Consider the following 20,745-nt stretch of genomic DNA (forward strand, 5'->3'; position numbering starts at 1 on the left):
CCTCTCCCATAACCTGGGAGGAAAGAGATATGGGATGGAGAGAGAAAGTGGGCACCCATTCCAGGGACGTGGGGCATGGCAGGGGCAGAGCTGTGTCCAGGATTATCATGCAGCATCATTTCAAAACTGCTTCTCTCCAAACCAAGATTTCAAGGTCCCGATCCCCTGAGTGGACAGAGCAGTTGTTCCCTGCTCTGCTGTCCAGGATCTGGCAGATCAGTTCCCTAGAATCTTCCCCCTGCATTCCCCTGGCACCTCTATGAGCTGTGCTAGAGGATGCCTGCTCTCCATGGGGCCGCAGTACCTATGGCTTGCCCAGCAGGAGAGGCTGCTTCACGACCTTGCAACGAACTATTAAAAGCAACAAGATGATTAAAATAAACTGTCATGGGACATTCACTCCAAACAGAAAGCACGAGCTGGATTCTGTCATTTCCCTGGAAAGTTAATCTGTGTTTGCAGGCTGCCATGAAGTTGGGAGGTGTTCAGGCAGTGCTGGTGGGAGGCTCCCCCAACTAATTTCTCTACTGACAAGGTGTGTGGGGGCAGCAGCACTGCTGTGGGCAGCTGGCTCCGTTTTCCCCTTCAAATAAAGCCTTTTCCTGGCCACCGGGGTGGAATAAGCAAACACCTCCCAGCAGGCGCTGTGGCGGGAAGAGCTGGCTCTGGAATTGCCTGTGCTCTGCTCCTGGCCGCAGCAGGGCCTCGGCTGTGCTGCAGAAGGGTGAGAGGGGCTTGGGTGGGAGCCTATGGGGCGCCTCTTGGTCACTGTCCCGCTTGCTGGGACATCCCACCGAGGCAGAGAGCGCTCCCTGTGAATTGTAGTGGGCTAGTTGGACTTTCATCCAGCCAGAAGAGCCCACAGCTCTCTTCTCCACTTAGTTTCCTCCAGCACAGATCAGAGATTCCTTGAGACTCCTCCAGCTGATCCCAGCAACACTTCCACCTGCCCAACAGGGACCCTGTCTCTATGCACACAGGTAACCCCACTAATATAGCTAAAAAAGAGGCCCTTAGGCTCCTGTTTAAGCTGGGGGTAAATCAACTGCCACTGCCCAGGTACCTTTGCTGGGGAGGATCACAGACACCCAGTCCCAAGTTTCCCAGCCCTGTGTCCTCCTCACACTGCTGGGGACACATCTGGTGTAAGCGGGGCTGACCTCTCCTGTTTGAGTTGCTGGGTGAGAGTGAACCAAGCAGCAAAGACGGGTTGCACAGGCAGCAAAATTTTGCTCTGACATAATTTGTTCCCTTTACCTGCTTAGCTTTTAGATTCTGCCTTTTCTTTTTCTGTTGCAACTGGCACAGCCCTTCTTGCTAACCCGGGTAGTTACTGTGCCAGGACAGGGATTGCTCCCACGTGGTTTTGATGCTACTGCTTTCTGGTTTTCTTGAGCAGTGAATAGATAAAATATTTCCCTCTCCTCTCCTCTCCTCTCCTCTCCTCTCCTCTCCTCTCCTCTCCTCTCCTCTCCTCTCCTCTCCTCTCCTCTCCTCTCCTCTCCTCTCCTCTCCTCCCCTCCCCTCCCCTCCCCTCCCCTCTCCTCCCCTCCCCTCTCCTCCTTTGATGCCAAGAGTCAGTCATAGCACAACATTTCACAGAAAATAAGTGCTCATGGCAATTCCTGCTCTGCAATTTAAACTTCTGTCCTCTTAAAAAAAAAAAAAAAAAAAAAGGTAAAATTGTAGAATTTGGGGACCTGAGGATCTGGTAGATCTGGTAGGATCCCACTGCTAAATTACTGCCTTAGAGCATGACGTGGAAAGTGTGGATGGAGAATACCAGCTGTGACTGATGGACTGGGATGCGTTTAAAAATTAAGTACCTCAGAGAACTAATGAAGAATGGCTTCAGCTGAAGAAATTTCTCGTGGGTTGAAAGCTGGAGGAAAGAGATGAATTATCAACGATCCAGCAGGTGAAAGGGGCTGCCTTATTTATTTCTGAAGCACAGCAAGACTCGATGTGTACTTACCTGTGTTGATTATGTGCCCTGCTGAGCTTGATTATAATTTGCTCTCTGGGGCGAGTGTGCTGCGCTGGCGGCAGGGAGGAAGTGCAAAAGGAATTTGTCTGTGCCAGGATGAAATGTGATTACTGGCTGCACGCTGCAGCAGGGGCTTGTTTCTGGGGGTTGGGGATCCCACACCTCTCAGGTATCCTCTGAGTGCTAAAGCACTAGAGGGAAGTTTACATTTTTGGCCTGTTTCTGACTGGTTGGTGCCATGACACCTAAGCTGGCACTCGGTCACAGCACAGAGGTGACAGTGTGAGGTGATCTCTTTGAAACAAAGCAACAGCTGGGTAATAGCTTTATATGAAAGGGAGAGCTTTGCTATAACCTAATTCTAAAACAGCTGCCCCACAGCCATGGAGGAGCTGGAAACTGCTTTAACAGTGGTTTTAGTTAGAGCTCTAGCAGTTTATGGACAGGATTACCTGGCGTGATGTCTGTGCCAGCAGATTTCTGGGCTCAGTGACAGGGGACAGCCATGGGCAGCCTGAGCAGGGATTCTGGGGATGTTGCAGAGGAATTTGGGGTACACTGCAGAGACCTCAATGGGTTGTGGGGAAGAAAAGGGTTGAGCAGAGGCAGGGCAGCGAGCCCTTGGCTTGTAGGCTCACACTCCTGGTAGTTCTGGGAGCTGTCAATGAGGTTTTGGCAGTGGAGGGGTGAGTTCGTTCCTTCTCACAATCTGAACCTCTGGCTCTCATTTCTCTTCCTCTCCCTTCCCCTACTAATGTCTCCCAAGGGAAAGTTCCCGCTGAAGTAAAGGGGAGGAAAAGACAAATCACAAAAGCAGAGGGCTGGGGGATGCTGGGCGGGCGGGGACGCAATTCCGAGGGGCCAGTCTGCTGGAGCAGACTCAGGAATGCTGGAGAGGGAGTGGCAGCGGGGACAGTGGAAAATGGATATTCAAGGGACAAAAAGATTTTTTAAATCAGTGTAAGCAGGTCCAGGAGATAAAACTGCAGTCACTTCTCTGGAATGACATGGTTATAGACTCGTACCACAATTACATTTATTTGGGTGCCCTACCTGTGCATTCTCACTGCTGAAGAATGCACTCAGACTGCTTCCAGCTTTTCCCTCTGTCATAAATTGCTGGAATTTATAGCACTTACTTGGGAAACTGTGGTGATTTTCCCATTCCATATTTAACCCATGTTGCCCAAACCACCTAAACTCTATCTGAATGCAAGTTGTATGAAGAAAAGTGGTATTAATAAAGTCAGAGGCAAGTCTCTGGAGGGAGTGGCCAGCATGAGATGGTAATCCTGAGTCACACAGATGATTTCTGGGTCAACCAGACCCTACAGCACAGGGCTGGTATCCCCAGCCAGCTCCAGTGTCACTCAGGCAGGGATTTCCACCACAGTTTTATCATCTGCTACGCAGGGCTGTGGCTATCCCTTTCTGAATTTTGCATGGGCTGGTAACGTTTCATTTTGATTTGAATCTCTAGGCCTGATCAAATGGCTGTTCAGCAGACAGGAATAGGAGAAGGGGCTGGAAAACATGACTAAATATGGCTGTGTTTCTGGTTGCTACAGACTGCAGGATTAGCAGCCCCTTCTTGCCAGCAGCCACAGCTGAAGTTCCCAAGGTTTGAGGATCACCGAGGGGAGCTGTAGCCCAGTCCTCTCCCTGCCTTTTAAAATTATTTATTTGTTTACTTATTTTAAATTTTTTTTGTTTTCCACAGAGAAATCTGCAAGCTATTGTGTGGGCTAGCAAACTTGGCACCCTCCAGCTGCCTATAGAATAGTTAGGTGTTTATATTTCCTGTAGTGGATTATATGTTGTCTGGATTTCAGATGATTCCGGGCGAGAGGCTTAGCCTTTTCTTTTTTTTTCGGGGGGAGCCTACAAATTGCATTGGAAATAATTTAATCTTCTTGGAGATAGCAGAGCACTGGCAATCAGCAGATGGATGTGTTTCTAGACAGATGTAGGCAGCTTCCCTGCTTGCGACCTGCAGAGCTGCTCCAGCCCCGTGTGCAAGGCATGGGCACCAGAGTCCTCGCCTTATCCACAAGCACATCAATAACCTCATTGATTGCAATGATATTTCTCATGTTTAAAGTTAAGCAAGTGCTTGAATGTCATGCTGAATCACAGGCGAGGTATTTCTTTGCACTCTAGCAGAGTCCGTTCTCTTGACCCAGCTGGCTCCGTGTACCCTGCACACATGGGGAGTTTATCTGAAATCTTAGTATCCATGCAGATGTAGCATATCCCAAATGTAGCATTGGGGATTTTCTTTTCAAACTGGAGGTTGACTTACTTTGAAAATATCCTCTTGGCTTGTATACAGAATATTTATTGTGCTTTACCACTGTTTTCTAATTTGGATCTGAAGCCAAAGAGGCAGTAACTATTTTTAGAGTGGAGAAATCACACTGAAAAAAAAAAAAAAAAAGGAAAGGTATGTTTTCAAATCTTATTTGAAATCTGAGCTGTATCAGCAGCAAATAGCATTGTGAAAGGGTAAAATTAGATTGCAAGTGCTTATTGGTATAATGTTATCATAAATTCACAGAGCATTTTTCTGCACGAAGGAAAATCGATCATCTTTTACTGCAAATGTACAATCTCAGGGCACTATTTTTGAGTTGTGTTTATGTGAGCGAGTTGAGTCTCACAGTCCCTGTGATGCGAATGTTGCACTGCTGGATAGCCAGCAGGTGGAGTCATCTATAATGGATGTGCTGTGGTCTGGAAAGTTGAATAAGTATGGGACGGGACACGTGGAAATTTCAGTTGGAAGTTGTGACCAAGGAAAATATAAGCAATGGAACTGGAAAACTGTGAGCGTGGCAGATACAAAGAGCTAAAACTTTAGCAGCAGCAGAGGAGGGACCTGCAAAATGTTTGGAATAGTGAAAAGCTGGAGCAATCCTGGAAATACTTCTGTGGCTTGGATCCTGAGGCGTAATTCATGCTGTTGTAATTTGCACAGATGGCGGATGTCTCAGGGGAAGGCTTGAACAGCTGGGAAACATCAGGGTGTGGGCCAGCTTCAACCACACACCCTTTCTTTATCCCTGAATCAGTCACAGAAGTGAAAGGTGATACTGAGATTGCTGCAGAAAATACCTGCAAGCTATTCTCTGTGCTGGGAGATGGCTCCTCTTGCACGGTGAGTCCTGTTAAGGACTATCTTAATTTGGCACTTTCAGAAGCTTTTCAATAAACCAATTAGGGAGGAAGAATCATCCTCAACTCCAGAGATCAGCCATGTAGTAAATTGAGTTTTAGCTAAAGGGCCTTAATAAACAGGGTGCTTCACTGAAAACGAACAGGAGTTAGGTGATAACCCCCGTCCCTCGCCCCCTCATTCCGTTCCACGATGTGCCCAGCCACCACAGAGAATGTTTTGCTTTGTCCTTTGCTCTATCTGCCTGTTACACCAGGAATGAATGTTGCCTCCAGTAGGGCATTTGCCCTTCTCAAGCTGTGCGTATGGTCTCCAGCCTATTTGGAAATGTGCAGTTGTAAATAATGATTGGTACTCTCTCTTTGTTTGTGTGCCCATGTAAACTGAATATATCAGGCTGCTACAGACTTGTGTCTGAGAGAGGAGAGGGTGCCACAGCCCTGAGGTGCTTCAGAGACACAGTCAGAGATGTGCAGCCAGGCCACTGGGGGACTGTATCAACAGCAGCCACTGTTGGCCCCTTGGTGTGGACTCCAGCCTTCAGCAACCCCTGGTTCACTCATGACAGGCAGCTGAGGGGAATAAGTGCCAGGTATTTCCCAAGTACTGGATCTCTGGCATCCAGTGGGTAGGGAAGAGCTAATAAGGTTTTTTTTCTTCTGGTCTGTGTCCCCATGAAGGGAGGTATCCTGTGGTACCTCTGTGGCTCACACTGTTTATCTTGGTCATTATCTTGGTCTCATTTATTCAGTCAGCCCTGCCATCTCAACAGGAAAACAGGAGATCTTTCATCTCTCAGATGTGCTCTTCACATACCTTTCTGCTATTACACGCTTTTAGGATATAGAGGGATGCCGTTTCATGTTAGAAGTGCTGAAGGATCTACTTTATTTCCCATCCCCCCAGGCATAAGCAGCACAGGCAGATGGCATTTTTATACTAATTGCATCCACGCAGGTAACTGCATCTGTGCTGCAGGTGCCACCCTGCTTTAGCAGCGTTGGGACACCTGAAATGCCACACCTGATGTGCAGCATGATGCCCCACAGAACCACAGATGAAGCAAACAACAACCACAAATGTGCTGCAGTGATGTTTGCAGGAAACAGGAAAATTAGTCAGGAAGGTTTTGCTCTGAGCTCTCTGGTGGATTCCCAGCTGCTGACACTGCTGCCTTGCTGGAGTGCCGAGGTGCTTGGAGGCGTTTGCTGAAGCCAGGTATCCTCATTGCAAGAGGTGGCACTGGGAAAAGAGCCGGTGCATTGTGGGTGCTGGCCCAGTGACTGACAGTTGCCAGCACCTTTGCGTCACAGTGACATATTGATGTTGGCATTGTGCCGCTGCTTGGGCATTGGCATCCTCCTGGCACACGGTTTGGACCAGGTGACAGGGTCTTTGGATTTTGCTGACTTAGGTTATGTATTTTCAGCTGTGCGCTAATTGGTTACAAGAAAAGGCAGCTTCTGCTGGTAAAATTTTGTAGCAAATTGCTGGCCTGAGATAAGGAAGAAGAAACATTTACCCACAACAGTTACTACTGAAAGCTCCATTGCCACTTCCTGCGAAACCAGGACCAAAGTCCAGGCTGAAACTTTACCTTGGCGGCACTTCATCACCTGTGGGAGTACTGCTGTGAGGAGGAAGAGCATTTGGCTTCAGAGGTTTGTCTGCCTGGACAGAAACAGCAAGAATGAGCAGGGTTGGGCAAGGCGCTAGACCCCACTTGACCCACTTAGCAGAGAGACAAATTCCTCCATGAAGGAAAGGAACAAAGCTGCTGGAGGTTGAAAGGGCAAGAGAGAGCTGGTCAGCAGTGTGAGACATGGTGTGTAGATGATGGAAGCAGCAAGAAACAGTTCTCAGTTGTGGTGGTGGAGAGAAGACATTTGCTTTGAAGTGTCTCTGAATGATTTCTATGCCTTTGAGCCAAAGGCTAATAACTGAGTTTGTGCTTCTCTTCATGTCTGTGCCTTAGAACCTTCATGAGTCACTGTCTCTTCTCCACTCAAGCACCTTCTGGGACCCAGCCCTTTGTACTTCCATTTCACACCTGGCATCCTCATGCCACCTGATTTCCAGCCCAGTGGGAGCACCAACACGTGTTTCTCCAAGGAATCTTTTCAGAAGGTATCCTTCTGGGGGGGGAGGAAACCACCACAATTTTATTGTAAAATTGTATGAATCTGTTCAGGAAAGATATACTCTTCATGCCAGCTTCTGGGAGCTCTCTGCAAGGATAACATATCTTAGGATTGCCTCTCTTTGCTCTGTCAAAGACAAAGCACTGGTGAGTGCTCTGCAAACTTGCCCATGAAATCACAGCACATAGGAGTCTTCGGCAAGAGTGCTGTGCAGCAGTGGAAGGGTTAACAGAGGAGTCAGCTGTCTGTTTAGTATGTCTCAGATGTCACATACAAATACCTAAAAGGCAGCTGGGTTGTGTGAAAGGAAATCAAGGGATTAAGATTGTGTCTCAGCTGAAAAGCTTTTTTGTGACTTCGGGAATGCCTCATATCCCATCTGTTAAATGGAGATAATACCTATCCCACAAACACACCATGAAGATAAATTAATTAATCTTACTTTAAGAGGAAATGGAAGTTCTGGATAAATGGTAGTATGTAGTAACACAGCAGTAGTGTCAGAAAGCTCACAATGGCACAGAGCATGGCGGTGGCAGCTGCAGGTCACTTTGGTAGGAGGGCACAGGACCCCCCTCAGCTCTTTTCACCTGCACCATAACTCAGGGCGCTCTGTGCTCTGTGGTGGTCCCAGCTCCTCCCCTGGCAGGCTGCATACCATAGCCAGTTGAAAATGCCTCACCAAGGGATGTACCTGTGGCACTGCCAGCTCTGCCAGGAGCTGCTCTGCAGCACAGACCATGTGCACACAGGACGCAAGGGAGAACTGGCAGCAGCTTTGGCACCTGCATGGCAGGAGGTGGTGAAAATGGGATTAGGAGAAGGAGAAAAGTGGAAGCTGGGCATCATAAGGCAACTCCTTTCTTTGATATCCCCAAGGGAAGTGTCAGACACTTTTACCACAGTGAGAGGAGTGCTCCCAAGATTTCTCTCCAAACTGTTTATTCCTAACTTGTCTGAAGGTTGAAGTCTTCTGCAGCTCCTCACAGCCAATACCTTAACCTGGGCCATTCATGTAGAATCCCTTTTCAAAATTAGGGGGAAAGAGAAGTACAGAAATGCTGCTTTTCTCTGTATGAGCAGCATCCCAGTCATAAGAATTTCAGCTTCTTTCCAAGCCAAGAATGGACTGAACACATTCCTTCAGTGTTGTTTGACAGTCTGGCTCATTTTATCAAACCCAGTCAAGATGAATGAGACATGTGTTTACCCTTGGTGGGTGAGCAGACAAAAGCGGCATGTAATTGTCTTCTGGGTGCCTGCCACTCCATGGGGATTTGCAATCATTTTGAAAAAAAGAGATTTCCCCCATCACTGGAGGAGACAAGCTGGCACCTCAGCAGAAAACATAACACTTAAAATAGCTTTGAGAAACGTGGCCTTGAGAACTATTTTTGGATGAGGAAAAATGTGGTGTAAGGGAAGAATGGAGTCATGTATGGTAACTGTCACTCAAAATGAAAGGCTCTATAATTTCATGAAGATCAACAGATGTAGCACGTACAGGGAATAGGGAACACTAAGATAATCTAACTGGTCCCCAGGCTTTATTACACATGGTGATATTCGAGAAGTCAAGAAAGGCTTCCTCACACCAATCAACTCAATTTTTAGTTTCTTCCTTTTTCTCCAAATTGTTGGCAGGCAGGAGTGTCATTCCCATCCCATAATCAAGCCAACCACAGATTTGTATTATAATCTGTGTATTAGTTCTCCATCAGGTTGCCACGGCTTCCAGACTATGTTCAGGACAACACAGGCTGCCTATGCTTTCCTCATTCTAGAGCAGATATTGTCCTTAGTGCTACCAGATAGCAGCTGAATAATAAAATCAACTTTATGTTTTGGTTGAGGATCCCAAATTTGTTCCTCAAGATCACAAACGTGGAGACACACAAAAGGGCTGATGAACAGGCTTTGGGTTCTTGCAGACTGGTGTCTCCATCTGGTTGGAAGTCATATGCAGTAGAAAAAATGAGGAGCTATATTTATATAAGTGCAGGAGAAACCCACGGAGGCCATTAGGGACAGGAAACCTGCGCAGTGATTTCTCAAGAAATCAGATGTGCTCTGGGGCTGCGAGGTGAAGGTGAGCCCTGGAGTGAGGTGTGGGGAGGAGGCCTGGAAAAGGCCGGAAAGAACACAATGCACCGAGTGGTGCGAGGTTGCGCTGAGCAGGGATAGGGGGCTATGGAGCTGGGCACCACATCCCCTGCTGCTGGATCCTCCTGAAGCGGGGGGTCAAGCCGGTACCCACCACCCCAGATTCGCCTCAGTTCCTTATGGAAGCGCTGCGGAAACCTCACGCCGAAAGGCAACTCTGCGCCAGCGGGGCCGGGATCAAACCAGCCCGCGACGAGGGACCCGGCTATGCCCGAGGGCTGGGTGCCCCGCACTCCTACGCTCAACGTGACCGCCGCAGCCCGGCCGGGGGTCCCGCACCCACCGCGGGCCCCCAGAGGGCGGCCGCGGCCCGACCCGCGGCGGGCTGGCCGCAGCCCCGCTGCCGAGCGCGGTGCGGCGAGGCCGAGGCGGCCGGGCCGAGCGGCCATTTCCCGCCGCCCCGTGCGGCTCCGCGGCGCCCGGAGCCCCGCGCCGGCCCCGCCCCGTCCCGCCCTCCGCCCGCGGCCCGCCCCGCCCCGCCCCGCCCGGCGCCGCCGAAGGTTTCCGAGCGGGGGTCGCGCTGCTCCGGCGGCGTTTCCGGAGATTGCCGAGGGGCTCCGGCCCCTCCCCAGCCGCCGCCGAGCCCGTGACCGAGGCGCTCCGGTGGGTCGGAGCCCGGCGCGCCCGCTGCTGCTCCGGTCGCGGCGCGGGGCTCGCCGCCCTCCTTCTTCTCCGGCTGCTCCCGCTCCTCCGGCAGCGCCGGGCGCCGCGGTGACAGAGCGGGGCGATCGGGGCGGAGGGCGGCCGGGGCTCCGGCGGCGCGGATGGCGGAGGGCGGCCAGCCCCCGCAGCAGCAGCAGCCACAGCCGCAGCTCCTGGCCGGCGGCGGCGCGGGGTCCGCCCGCGGCGTGAAGCGGGAGCCGGAGCTGGAGCAGCCCATGCCCGGCGGGGACGGCGCAGAGGGCGGCCACAGCAAGCGGCTGCGGACGGAGGCGGAGGCCGACGGCGGCGGCATGCAGGTAGCGGGCAGGGCCGGACCGTCCCCGGTTCTCCCTCCCTCCCCGGGGCTCGGCTGGGCCGGGCCGCGTTTGATTTCGGTTTGCGGGACTCGGCGCGTTGCGCTCGGGTGTGCGGCCCTTTCCCCGCGGGCAGCCGGGCAAGCGGGGCTCCCCCCCGGGCTCCCCGGGCCGATCCCGGCGGCTCCCGGGGGCGCAGCCCAGCACGTGGGGCGGCGACGCGAGGCCCTGGGGGAGCGGGCACCGCCGGGCAGCCCGGCCAGCCCGGGGAGGCCGCGATGTCGGGGCCGGGTGCGGAGCACCGGCAGCGCTCCGGGGCCGGCGAGGTTTACCCGCGGCGCTTGGGACTTGTACAGCACCAGGAGAAATCCCGGGTGCTGCTTGGGAAGGGGGCAAGCGGGGTAGTGGAGCGTCTTCTGTGTCAGTTCAGAATCCCACGTTTCTGTCGTCTCCTGCCAGCGCGGTTTGATCGTCCCCAAAACATCGCTTGTTTCAGGTGCGTTGGCCTTTGTGTTTGTGGGGTGATGCTGCCAAGGTATTTCTGCCTCCCTTTGTCTGGATGTTGTGGAGAGTTGTTTTATTATGGCAGTTGCACTAGCCTTTGCTGCTTCTGTCTCTCGTGATGAGAATATCAGAGCTCTTTGGAAGCAGCGTGATTTATTCATCTGAGCTTGTTTCTCTTCTCACCTTCTCTGGGGCTGGTAAGCGCTCCTGGCTTTCCAAAGGGAGCATCCTATTCTTTCCATGGTGCTTCTCATCAAAATGCCAAATGCTGGCCAACACTCTTCCCTTTTTATTTCCCAGGCTGTCCGCAGTTTTCACACTCAAGATTTATTTATCTTTTAAACAGCTTGCGGCAGGAAGGTTTTGTTTGTGGTTCTGTCTGATGTTCAGCCTTTCACGGTGGTCTCTCCACCCCACATCATCGTGTTTTCCCAAGTGTGATGCTGTGGCCTGAGCGCTTGCTGGAGCTTCGGACCCAAGTGCTGCTGCTTGTGCTCTCCCGAGGGCCAGAGAAAATCGTGCAGTGCTCTTTTATCCCTTGAAGTAGTGTGTTCTCCCATGTAGGTGTCAGGTATGACTCGGGCAGTGTGTACAATTGCAAGGAGAAAGATGCTCAGCATCAGAGTATTTATACAGTGTGTCTTGCTAGGAGTTATGAATGAGTGCACAAGCATGGTGACATGAAATTCTTCCAGCTCTTCAGAGTTGAACTGAGGCAGAGGTCCTGTGTAGTTACAGAAGGTGCACCAGTTTTCCCTGCATATAGTGGTTTAGCTGTCTGTTTTTGATATAAACCTGGGTAAATCAACTGAAAAGTGCCCAGGAAGGGACTTGGGTTGGTTTAGCAAAAGTCTGGGTTTTTTGTTTGTTTTTAATTGCAAATTAGTACAATTTCTCTACAGATAAAAGACTCCCCCCTATATTTACATTGAAATGTGTCTTGTCTGTTCCATGAATAATGCAAGGTAGTAAGATTACAGTGTTCAGCCGTGGGGCTACAACAATGTGTTTATGAAGCAGTATGTGTAATGCTGGTGGTCATGATAGTAGGGATTGATTGTGGAATCAATTAGCAGAAAGCTGGGGTTTATTTCTGTACCAAATAGTGGGAAACAGTGGAGAAATTAGGTGAGGTGCAACTAGTGGAGCCCAATTTTTAAGTGTGTCTGTAGTCAGTGTAGCTGTTCTTCAGATTAGGATACTTGTATTGCACTTATTTGGCATTCTTAATTTTAATCTTTCCATATGTATGTATATGGAAAAAATTTTCAATCCTTATATTATAAAAGATTAAAATAAATATATATATGCGTGCATGTATATATGTACAAATACATACCATCATTTGGAACTAGGTGATCTTTAAAGTCCTTTCTAACCAAACTATTCTATAATTCTATGTCCAGAAGTTTCCTTTGGCTTTTTTTAGTTTTAAAAAGTGTAGTTTATATAATTGGAGAATCTTCTCATGTTTGCTAGCAAGAAGTACCAAATTAGAAGCCAAACTTACCAATAACATCAGAGGTAGGAAAAATATGTTCTTTAATGTTTGGGAAATTCGGTATCTTTTTCCTTAAAAGACAAAACACAAGATTGTCCTTCATAAGGATTTCTGTTCAGATAGTGCCTTCTTTTGAAGTACCTTATTTTAGAATAACAGCTTCTTTTTAGTAAATCCTCTATGTTTAACTGTATGTAATGCAGAGGAGTAAAAAAAAAAGAGGAATAAAGAGCCTATTCTTTGATGTTTTTTTTTTCCTCCCTCTCCTATGTACTAGAGGCTTTCTGAAAGCTGGAAATAAGACCAGCAACCGTTTACCTTGTTTTTCCTGGAGATCCTGTAAATTTTCTACTTCCTGTTCCAGAGCCAGGGGTTGTTGCTGTGTAAACTTGGTGACCTCGTGTTTGGGCTGATAGCAAGGAATCACGGAATGCTGTGCCCACCACCATTTCTTCTTTGAATAACCTCTACCTACCAATGGCTCAGGATATAAACACAGTGTGTAATGCTGAAATAAATAATTTAGCTGTAGAAATGACTAATGTAGTTGTAAAATGAATAGATTTTTGGGGGGTCTATTAGCATGAAATATCAAAACTAGGCTATAGGAAGATAAGCCAGTAGCTAGTTATTAAGACCTTGGGGCTGGGGGTGCCTAAAAGCTTCGAGTAGCCCTTAGATTTACTGGGCTTCTTGTTTTCTGCTGTCTCAGGCCAACATGCTCAGACAGCTTATGCAGTTAGGGTTTCATTATCTAATCCATCTTTGATCAGGCTGGATAAATGGTGTTTGGCCAGTGCTGATCTTGTTAGGAGGGTGGTGTAAAGCTGCTTGAGTTGGGATTGGGACAAATCGGATCATGGCTGCTATCTGCTTCTGGGACATATTTCAGTTAATCGTGGCGTGGGAGGAAAAGATCTACCAGGAACTGCTGGGTTTTAGCTCTCTGTTCCATAAATGGCAAAAGTCAAATGCTACTGGCCAGGAATGTCACCTGGAAGTATTTGGATAGGTTTGTAAGCTTTGGAAGTAAAGGGCCCCAAAGGTACTGCTGATAGAACTGTATAAATACTAGCAAGGAACTACCTCATGCTCTGTTTGCTGGCTTGGATGATTGAATCATTTGGATCAGCTTGCTGATCTGGGTAAAAATAATGCCTAACACAGGGGAGAAGACAAAGAAAGAAAGTTATATTCGCCTAAGTCACTTCTGAATCTGCACTGAAATGCAGTTGTTGATGCAGCTGTATTTGCTTGTCAGAAAATACTGACTGCTGCACAGATGGAAGAGAAAGTACCCTTGCAACAGTCTCTCTCCTCTGTTCCTTGTGTGATGAAAGATGAGAAGTGTTGTGGCTAGTTGGGAAGTGTCTCTTTCTCTTTGAAACTGCAGACAAGGGTGTAATTCCAGGGTGCTCTTTTTGTCTTCCCCTTCCAGGTGCTAGAGGTGTACCAGACAGTTTACACTGCTGAAAAAGTTAGTAAAATATCTTCCCCTTGCTTTGCATGGGTTGAATGAGTTAATCAACTCCTCTTTTAGTCCCCAAGCTGAATTTTGATTTAACTTTTTTATGGGGTCTAGGTTGGTTAGGAAATTAAAATCGTACTTGGTGGCAATACATGGGTGGAATTAGATGCAAGGTGTGAACAGAAGTAATCCTTGTTCCTCTTTCATGAATGAGTTGTGTGCTCAGTATCCCTGAGTATTTGGGAGAATGACTCTTCTTGCAACCGTGAGCTTGGCCAACTGGTCAGGACAGACAGTTCGTGCAGCTGTGGTCTGTGCCTTGCCCAGTCCACATAAACCTTTAGTGGCAGCAATGAGTGGTGACTTTGTGTTGTCATTTAGCCATGTCAGCACAGGGTTCATAAAGATGACTAGTGGTGTTGAGATCAGTCCCCTGTGACTAAAAGATGATGTAATCGACGATAAGTCTTTGCTCCACAAGAAAGTCTGCGGTTTCTCATCCTACCGTGAGCCAGAAGATGGTCTGTGACGGCCTCTACCAGCCTGACTTCTTCCCAGCACAGTGACTGGAAACCTTGAACTGCAGGGTGCCACAGAAAGGGGAGAGTGGGGACGTGGCTGGTGCTTCATGCCAACCGTTGTCCTTGTTCAAGCTGTGGCCTGTTCGTGATGCTCCAGAGGATGGCAAGAAATCAGTCTGCTGATAATTTCTAGATGGGTTTGAGTTTACAAGTAAGAGGGCTGGCTGGGTTTGTAATCAAGATGGGGGCACTGAATAACAGCTTTTGTGCTGTAAGGGACCTTTTGGAAGTCTGTATTTTTAAATCTTACACAAGAGAACATCTAGTTCCAGTAAATTGTGGAAAAGCTGTGTAATCAGGTTAGCTTTTTCCTCCCTCTTATTTTTCATGGCTGTCTTTGTAAAGAGATGCAGAGCAACGCAGGGGGTACAAGATATTATAGTACCAGAAATGAAGTTCCAATCTTTTGACCCCTGTCTTGGATCCAGGATGGGGTTTCCTGGGATGCTGTTTCGACAGAGTGTTGCTGATGTGATAAGATGTAATGAATCACCTCTAAGTTTGTTGTTGTTTCTCTGTTTGCTTTTGCCCTTTGTTTTTTTAAATATTTGAATGTTATGAGTTAGACTTGACACAGTCTGGGAACACTTAGAAAATCTCCAGTTCAAAGAAAACCTTTGGCAAACAGACTGAAAGTTGGGATTTTAGAGTTGTTAAGAGTGCTTTAATTTTGGCTCTTTTCTTGCCATATTTAGGAAAATGGAAAGCCCAAGTGAAGCATTCTGCATGCTTTAGTACTTCTCCTGGCTCTCTCAGTATTTCTCTGTAGACTCCAGAGGTTTGTGTTTAAAGGTGATGGCCACATTTGTGAGGTTGGAAGCCAAACAGAGATCTGGCTCTACTGGAGATGGTTTCCTTCTGCATATGTGTACCAGCTGTAGGCATAAGCTTTTTATGTTTCCTTTCAAATTCCCATTTAGAAACACGAGTGCTCTGGTATTTTGCAGGAGGCCTGGTCTCTCCCTTGTACGTTGGAAAGATTGCCCACCTAGCTGAGTTTGGAGCTCCCAGGCACATCCTGTGGAATACCCTCTGTCGGCTGTTCCTCCCAGTGATGCAGCAAGCAGGGCCCCTGCCTTGCCCTTCTGCACTGGGGGCTTGCCCTTTTGTGTTCAAGGTTGTCTCAGAGATGTGCTGGTCACTGAACATTTAGCAGCTGTGTTCCTGTGCTGGCTTCATGCTTTACTATGACCGCCCTTTCAGCCATTGCTGCAGTGAGGCTGGTGGCAGCAGGAGTACCAGAACACATGAGATGCAAAGGAGGCAGCAGTAAAATAAAATAAAATTAATCAACTGCTTTGTTTGCCCTAGAGGTAGGGAAGCCAACCTGAAGTTGAGATGGATCTGAACAGGATTCTGTGTGTGGTCTGTGGCCCCCTGGAAACTGCTGCTGAAGGACATAGCCCTGTTAGCTTAGAAAAATAAAGCCTGTTGTTAGCAGTGTTTGGTTGGCTTCACAGAAACCTCTACCCCTCTGGAAAATGTTAGGAATCACATTAGTTGAAGATGTTTTAAAATCTGTCACTCTATGCTGCTGACTTGCCTTGTGGCACTCAGTAAACCTTAGTTTTTGTATGAAGTGAAAGAGGAGGGCAGATGTTTTTGTTGTCTGGAAATCTCTTATTTAATTTGCCCGTCTTTGATATTACTTGACCTTCTGTCTGTGTGTTTGCTGTTGAAATGCAGTGGCTGAGGGATCAGAGGAACGTCCAGAAGAGAAGTGAGAGAAGCAATTAGAGGTAACGAGTTCCAGTTCATTGAAGCATTCTGTTGATCTACATCTTACAGTGGTATTGAGTGGACACCCGAGTGTAGCTGTCATGAGATAATCCCAGTGTTTAGGGATTAGAGCTGCTTGACTGCATTTTGGGCCTTAACTCCCTTTGCTCTCCAGTAAATTTAATTTTGCTAGCAAGCTTTTGTAAATTCAGTTTGAAAGATGTGTATACATTTCCCCCAGCATGCTTCCCCCTCCCTCTGCTTTGCTTTCTTGCGTGCATCTCATTTTTTCCAGGTTGAGTTAGAGATATTTGTAGCAGCCAAGTCCAGCGATGGCAGGGACTGGGTAAAAGAGTCCTCACCAGTCCTGGACCATGCCACCCTCCTGTCCCTGCAGTGTTCCCTGTCAGGGCTCTGCCAAGCTGTCCTGCTGAGCTGTGTCTGGCTACCTCTCCTGCAGGAAAGCTTTGCTGAGAAAGGCCACATAGTTTTCTAGATTTCTAACCAGTGTTCTGGGTTCTGGAAGATTTCCAGGGTGTTTGTGAACCATTGCAGTCTCTCACTCATTTGGCTGGTCACACATACATACAGCATCTATCTAAACCACCCCTGTCAGCTCTCTTGTTGGACCAAGGGACATGGGACTCCAACTCCTTAGCAGTGATAGGAGGTATTTAAGTGGCCACAAAGAAAGGAAGGTTGTATACAAAAGCCTCCTTGTTTAATGAGCAGCATCAGCTGAACTAGAGCTGGATCCAGCATCAGCTTGGGCAGAGCAGGAAACTTTGACAGTTTCTGTCAGCTCACTTGGTGTGACATTGGTGTTCAGTCAGCTATGCCATTGTGCCAGCTCCTAACCTTTGGAGTGTGGGCAGAGGGTACTTGTGGTTCACATTGATTAGAAAAGAGGCAATGAGATCTTCTACTTGGATAGGACAGTGGGATTCAGGCTGGCATGTTTTGGAAGTGGCTATGTATTACTGGGGCTCTTGCTTATGTTTGCCTTTGTCTAGGAGAGTTTATGGTGCAGAAAGATGTGGTTGCTTGCTTCAAAGAGCATGGCATAGAAGCACTTGTTGCTTTTCTTGCATTACTTTATTGGGTTTTATGTGCTCATAACTGCCTCAGCAATAATGCAGGTAGTAGCATAGAGATCAGGAAGAAGCTGCACCAAGTTAAGGGGTCAGCACTTTTCCCTCTGACTGTGCATAGCTAAATTTCTTTTAATAGAGAGGCTAAAGAATCAACCTTATGTGGCTTTTCTGTGTGTCACAAATATCAAAATATGCTTCCAGAGGCCTTTGAGGCCTTGGGATCTGGATCCGGCTCAGGTTTCTTCAAGGGACTGGAGCACTGTGCACTTTAAACTGAGGCTTTCTGCACAGCTTTCCCACTGCTATTTCTGTAGGAGATTCTTGCAGACATTTGAAGTGGTTGTCACTGTTGAGGGTGATGCCCAGGAAGAAAATCCCACCAAGACATCACTAAAAAGCCTTGATTTAGTGCTGTGTGGGCTGAAGGGAGGCTCTAGCTGGGATTCTAGTGCTATAAATTGCTGCTTGTGGTTGCTGTTCTCCTGCCCGGATAGGGGTGGGAAGGTCGCCTTTCCTCCAGCCTGCTCACTGACCTCAGGCAGTGAGGTGGGGGGCAGGCCAGGCCAGGCTCTGCCCAGCTGCAGGGCTGGGCACCTTCTTCCTGGGTCCCCGGATCTGCAGGTGGAGTTGCCAAGCATGTCTCTCCGAGCAGCTCCTGAGCCATCTCTGTCTGGCTCTTTGATTTTATTTTGTTCTGTGTCTTTGCTTCCCTTTTGTGGGAATAAGAAATGAGGGGAAGTGTAAGCAATGGCTTCTTCATTACCCTTTGTACTCTGCTGTCCTGGAAAGCAGGTCCATCAGAGGGCTCTTTCTTACCCTTGTTTCATGTTAAAAGCCCTGTTTAGCTTTGGAGCAAAGCTGGACCAGGATGGAGTAGATCTTGTAGGTGCTTCTCCTTGTCTATAGGTACTAGTTCTTGAAGCTCAGCTTTGGAATGACCTGGGTTTTTTCCTGGCATTTAAGACCCCTCTCTGAGTGGTGCTGCTTCTGCTTCCTTGAGTAGGACCAGCCACCCAGCCTGGGGAGATCCAAAAGGTTCATTCAGGGAAGGAAGCCTAGGCTGTGATGTTGCTGCAGCAGGTGGAACTGTGGGGCATACCAAAGGAAGTGGGGGCTGGCAGCATGGTATGGGCAGATGTCCTGGGGCTGGTGGCATGTATGAGAGTGGGAAACAGGTGTTTGTGTTACAGTGGCCTCAGGAATGATCTGAATCATGGGGGGAACTGAGGCAATAAAGTATATGCAACACTGCTGCTGATTTGCAGCAGCAGATCTTGGACAGCCTGCAGGAGAATCCAACTGGCTTCTGAAGCACCTGCCCATCCTGTTATTTGTTTTGTCCAAAGCTGAAGTTGAAGTGTGTGGAAATGCAGAATGCTCTCAGTGCTCTAGTTCTAGGAGGAGGTGTGCAGCTCTGCAGTCGTGCTGGAGTTGTTTGTCCTGGGTGGTCTGGAACTGCAGGTGCTGTCTCCTCCATGCAGAGGATTGAGGAGACAGAATGTGCCAGGGTGAGAACCTGTGCACAGCAGGCTGCAACTGGGGAGACTTTAATTCCTGGTACATCTGCATTGAAGGGGCTGGAACTCATAGCCAGTAACTGCCCAGCAGGAGAGTGTGACAGGAAGGCATCATGTGAGGTCATAATTATGTGGTCATACCTTTTATGTTTTTAGAGATGACTTCATCTCCGCAAGTGCAGCAAATGGATGGTGATCACTGAGGCACTATTAAACTTAATGTAACCAGTTAAAATGGGTATAAGGTCAGGTTTTGGACTATCCAATATTTCATTTCTTCTCTTTCATCTCATGTATGACCTCAAACTGAATATACTGCAGATAACCTAAACCTTGTACTGAATACAGACCTATTAATTTTTAATGGTCTCTTCTACAGTATTCACCACTGTAGTGTGGATGCTTCACAGGTACTAATGATTTTATTTTTTAGTTTCCTGAGAAGTAGAAAAGGTATACTGTGTCTTACTGTGGAAGTGGGGGATTGAAGTACCTGGTAGTAAGACCAGTTTTGCAACAAAAAAAAAAAGGATTGACGTTTACAATCTAATTTATTTTTATTTGTATTTTTGATTGTAGCTGGGGTTTTTTTATTGAGGTTGGGTTTTGATGATGTTTTAATCCTTGATCAACAGCTCTCTACAGCTTCCACTATATATATGATGCCTCTTGCTTCCATAGACTGATCCTTAAGGGTGTCATGTTGGGCAAATGTACAGTGATGTTGTCTTTATCTTAAAACCCAGCAGAATAGTTTGAATTAAGGAGATTAGTCAGCATCATAGTGAAATTTTACTTGGAAAATAAGGCTTGAAATCTAACTAACTTTTTAAGTAGAGTGGATGCTGCTTGTCTTAAACTACGAAACCACCTAACTTTTGGTTTCTGCAGCTGTTTATACTACTCAGAGCACGGCACTTCTTAGGCTTGAATGAAGCAGGAATTAGGAAAAAGTACCACATAATCGTGATTTATTGTAACATCCCTGCACACGATGAAACACTGGAAGTTGCATGGATAGTTGCTATTTTTTAATCTGCAGCCCTTGACTTTTGTAGTTGCTATTTTAGGAGAGAATGTAGCTACACTGCCTTTTGAGTTAAAAAGCATGTTTTGGTCTGTTAAGAAGCAGAGAGCTGCTGTGTGGACAGCAAAGGCAGGAACTGGCTCCTGACCTGTCCCTGTGCTGGCTCCCAGTGGGGTCTGGCAGCTCTCCCTTTCCTTGGAGCACAAGTCTAAGCGTGGTTGCTTGTGGGGTCAGTGAGGAGGACAGAAGCATGTTTGCTGAGGAGACTTCATGACACATTAGGGCTGCAAAGGAATCCTGCCACTTGGGATACAGGTGTCTTGGGTGAAAAGTACCTTGTTGATCACGGACTTGGTATCTCCTTTTTGTTTGCTGAATAATTACTCCTTCATGCATCCCATCACTGCCTTCTTTTTATTGCTTCTGCATGGGTGTTCAGTTCTCCATGAGTGTTCAGTTCTCCTTAGCTGAGTAAAGGGGAGGCCAGAATTGTGTTATAGGGCTGGGGTTTTGTCACCTTCAGAGAGCCCCAGACAACAAACCTAGTTTTGGGCTGGATGCCTGATCTTATTGCTAGGATTGTCAGACTACAACATTGGAAGTACTATAAAGCTGTAGGTGAGGAATAAACGCCCCATCCCACTGCTTTTTGGAAAAAGGATATAAAGACCAACATGGCAATGCCTTTTTTGTGCCTCTGGATGTGTTATGGGAATTCCCATTGCCTTGAAGTGAGGAGAGAAGATGAAGCTGGTGTTCTCTCCAAAGCTCAGATGAATCCACTAGAGACCTGGCATCTGCTAGTGTCACCAGCTGGATCTAGCAGGTTTTTCCCAATCTGACCTTTATACCTAAACACTGCTTGGCAAAGTCTGACTTCCTGGGCTGGTTGGATGTCCCTAAGAGTGGTGG

General features: G+C 47.9%; 1 protein-coding gene and 1 long non-coding RNA gene across 10 annotated transcripts in view; one reads left to right on the forward strand and one right to left on the reverse strand.

The window, feature by feature from the left end:
* Positions 1-10,230: 10,230 nt before the first annotated feature.
* Positions 10,231-20,745, forward strand: part of RBFOX2 (RNA binding fox-1 homolog 2) — a 170,832-nt gene continuing 160,317 nt past the window's right edge. For all 9 annotated transcript variants that reach the window (XR_008430882.1, XM_053942414.1, XM_053942405.1 and 6 more), the window contains exon 1: positions 10,231-10,425. Coding sequence is in view for 8 of the 9 variants with exons in the window: in XM_053942414.1 (XP_053798389.1) it covers positions 10,231-10,425 (195 nt within the window). In the remaining variant the exon portion in view is untranslated. The remainder of the gene's footprint in view (positions 10,426-20,745) is intronic.
* Positions 20,229-20,715, reverse strand: LOC128787868 (uncharacterized). The gene is made up of 2 exons (XR_008430883.1): positions 20,508-20,715; positions 20,229-20,300 (listed from the first exon to the last, which is right to left on the reverse strand). It is a non-coding gene; the product is annotated as an uncharacterized LOC128787868 (long non-coding RNA).

This window comes from Vidua chalybeata, chromosome 5 (assembly GCF_026979565.1).
Source record: "Vidua chalybeata isolate OUT-0048 chromosome 5, bVidCha1 merged haplotype, whole genome shotgun sequence".
In the NCBI taxonomy this organism is placed as follows: domain Eukaryota; kingdom Metazoa; phylum Chordata; class Aves; order Passeriformes; family Viduidae; genus Vidua; species Vidua chalybeata.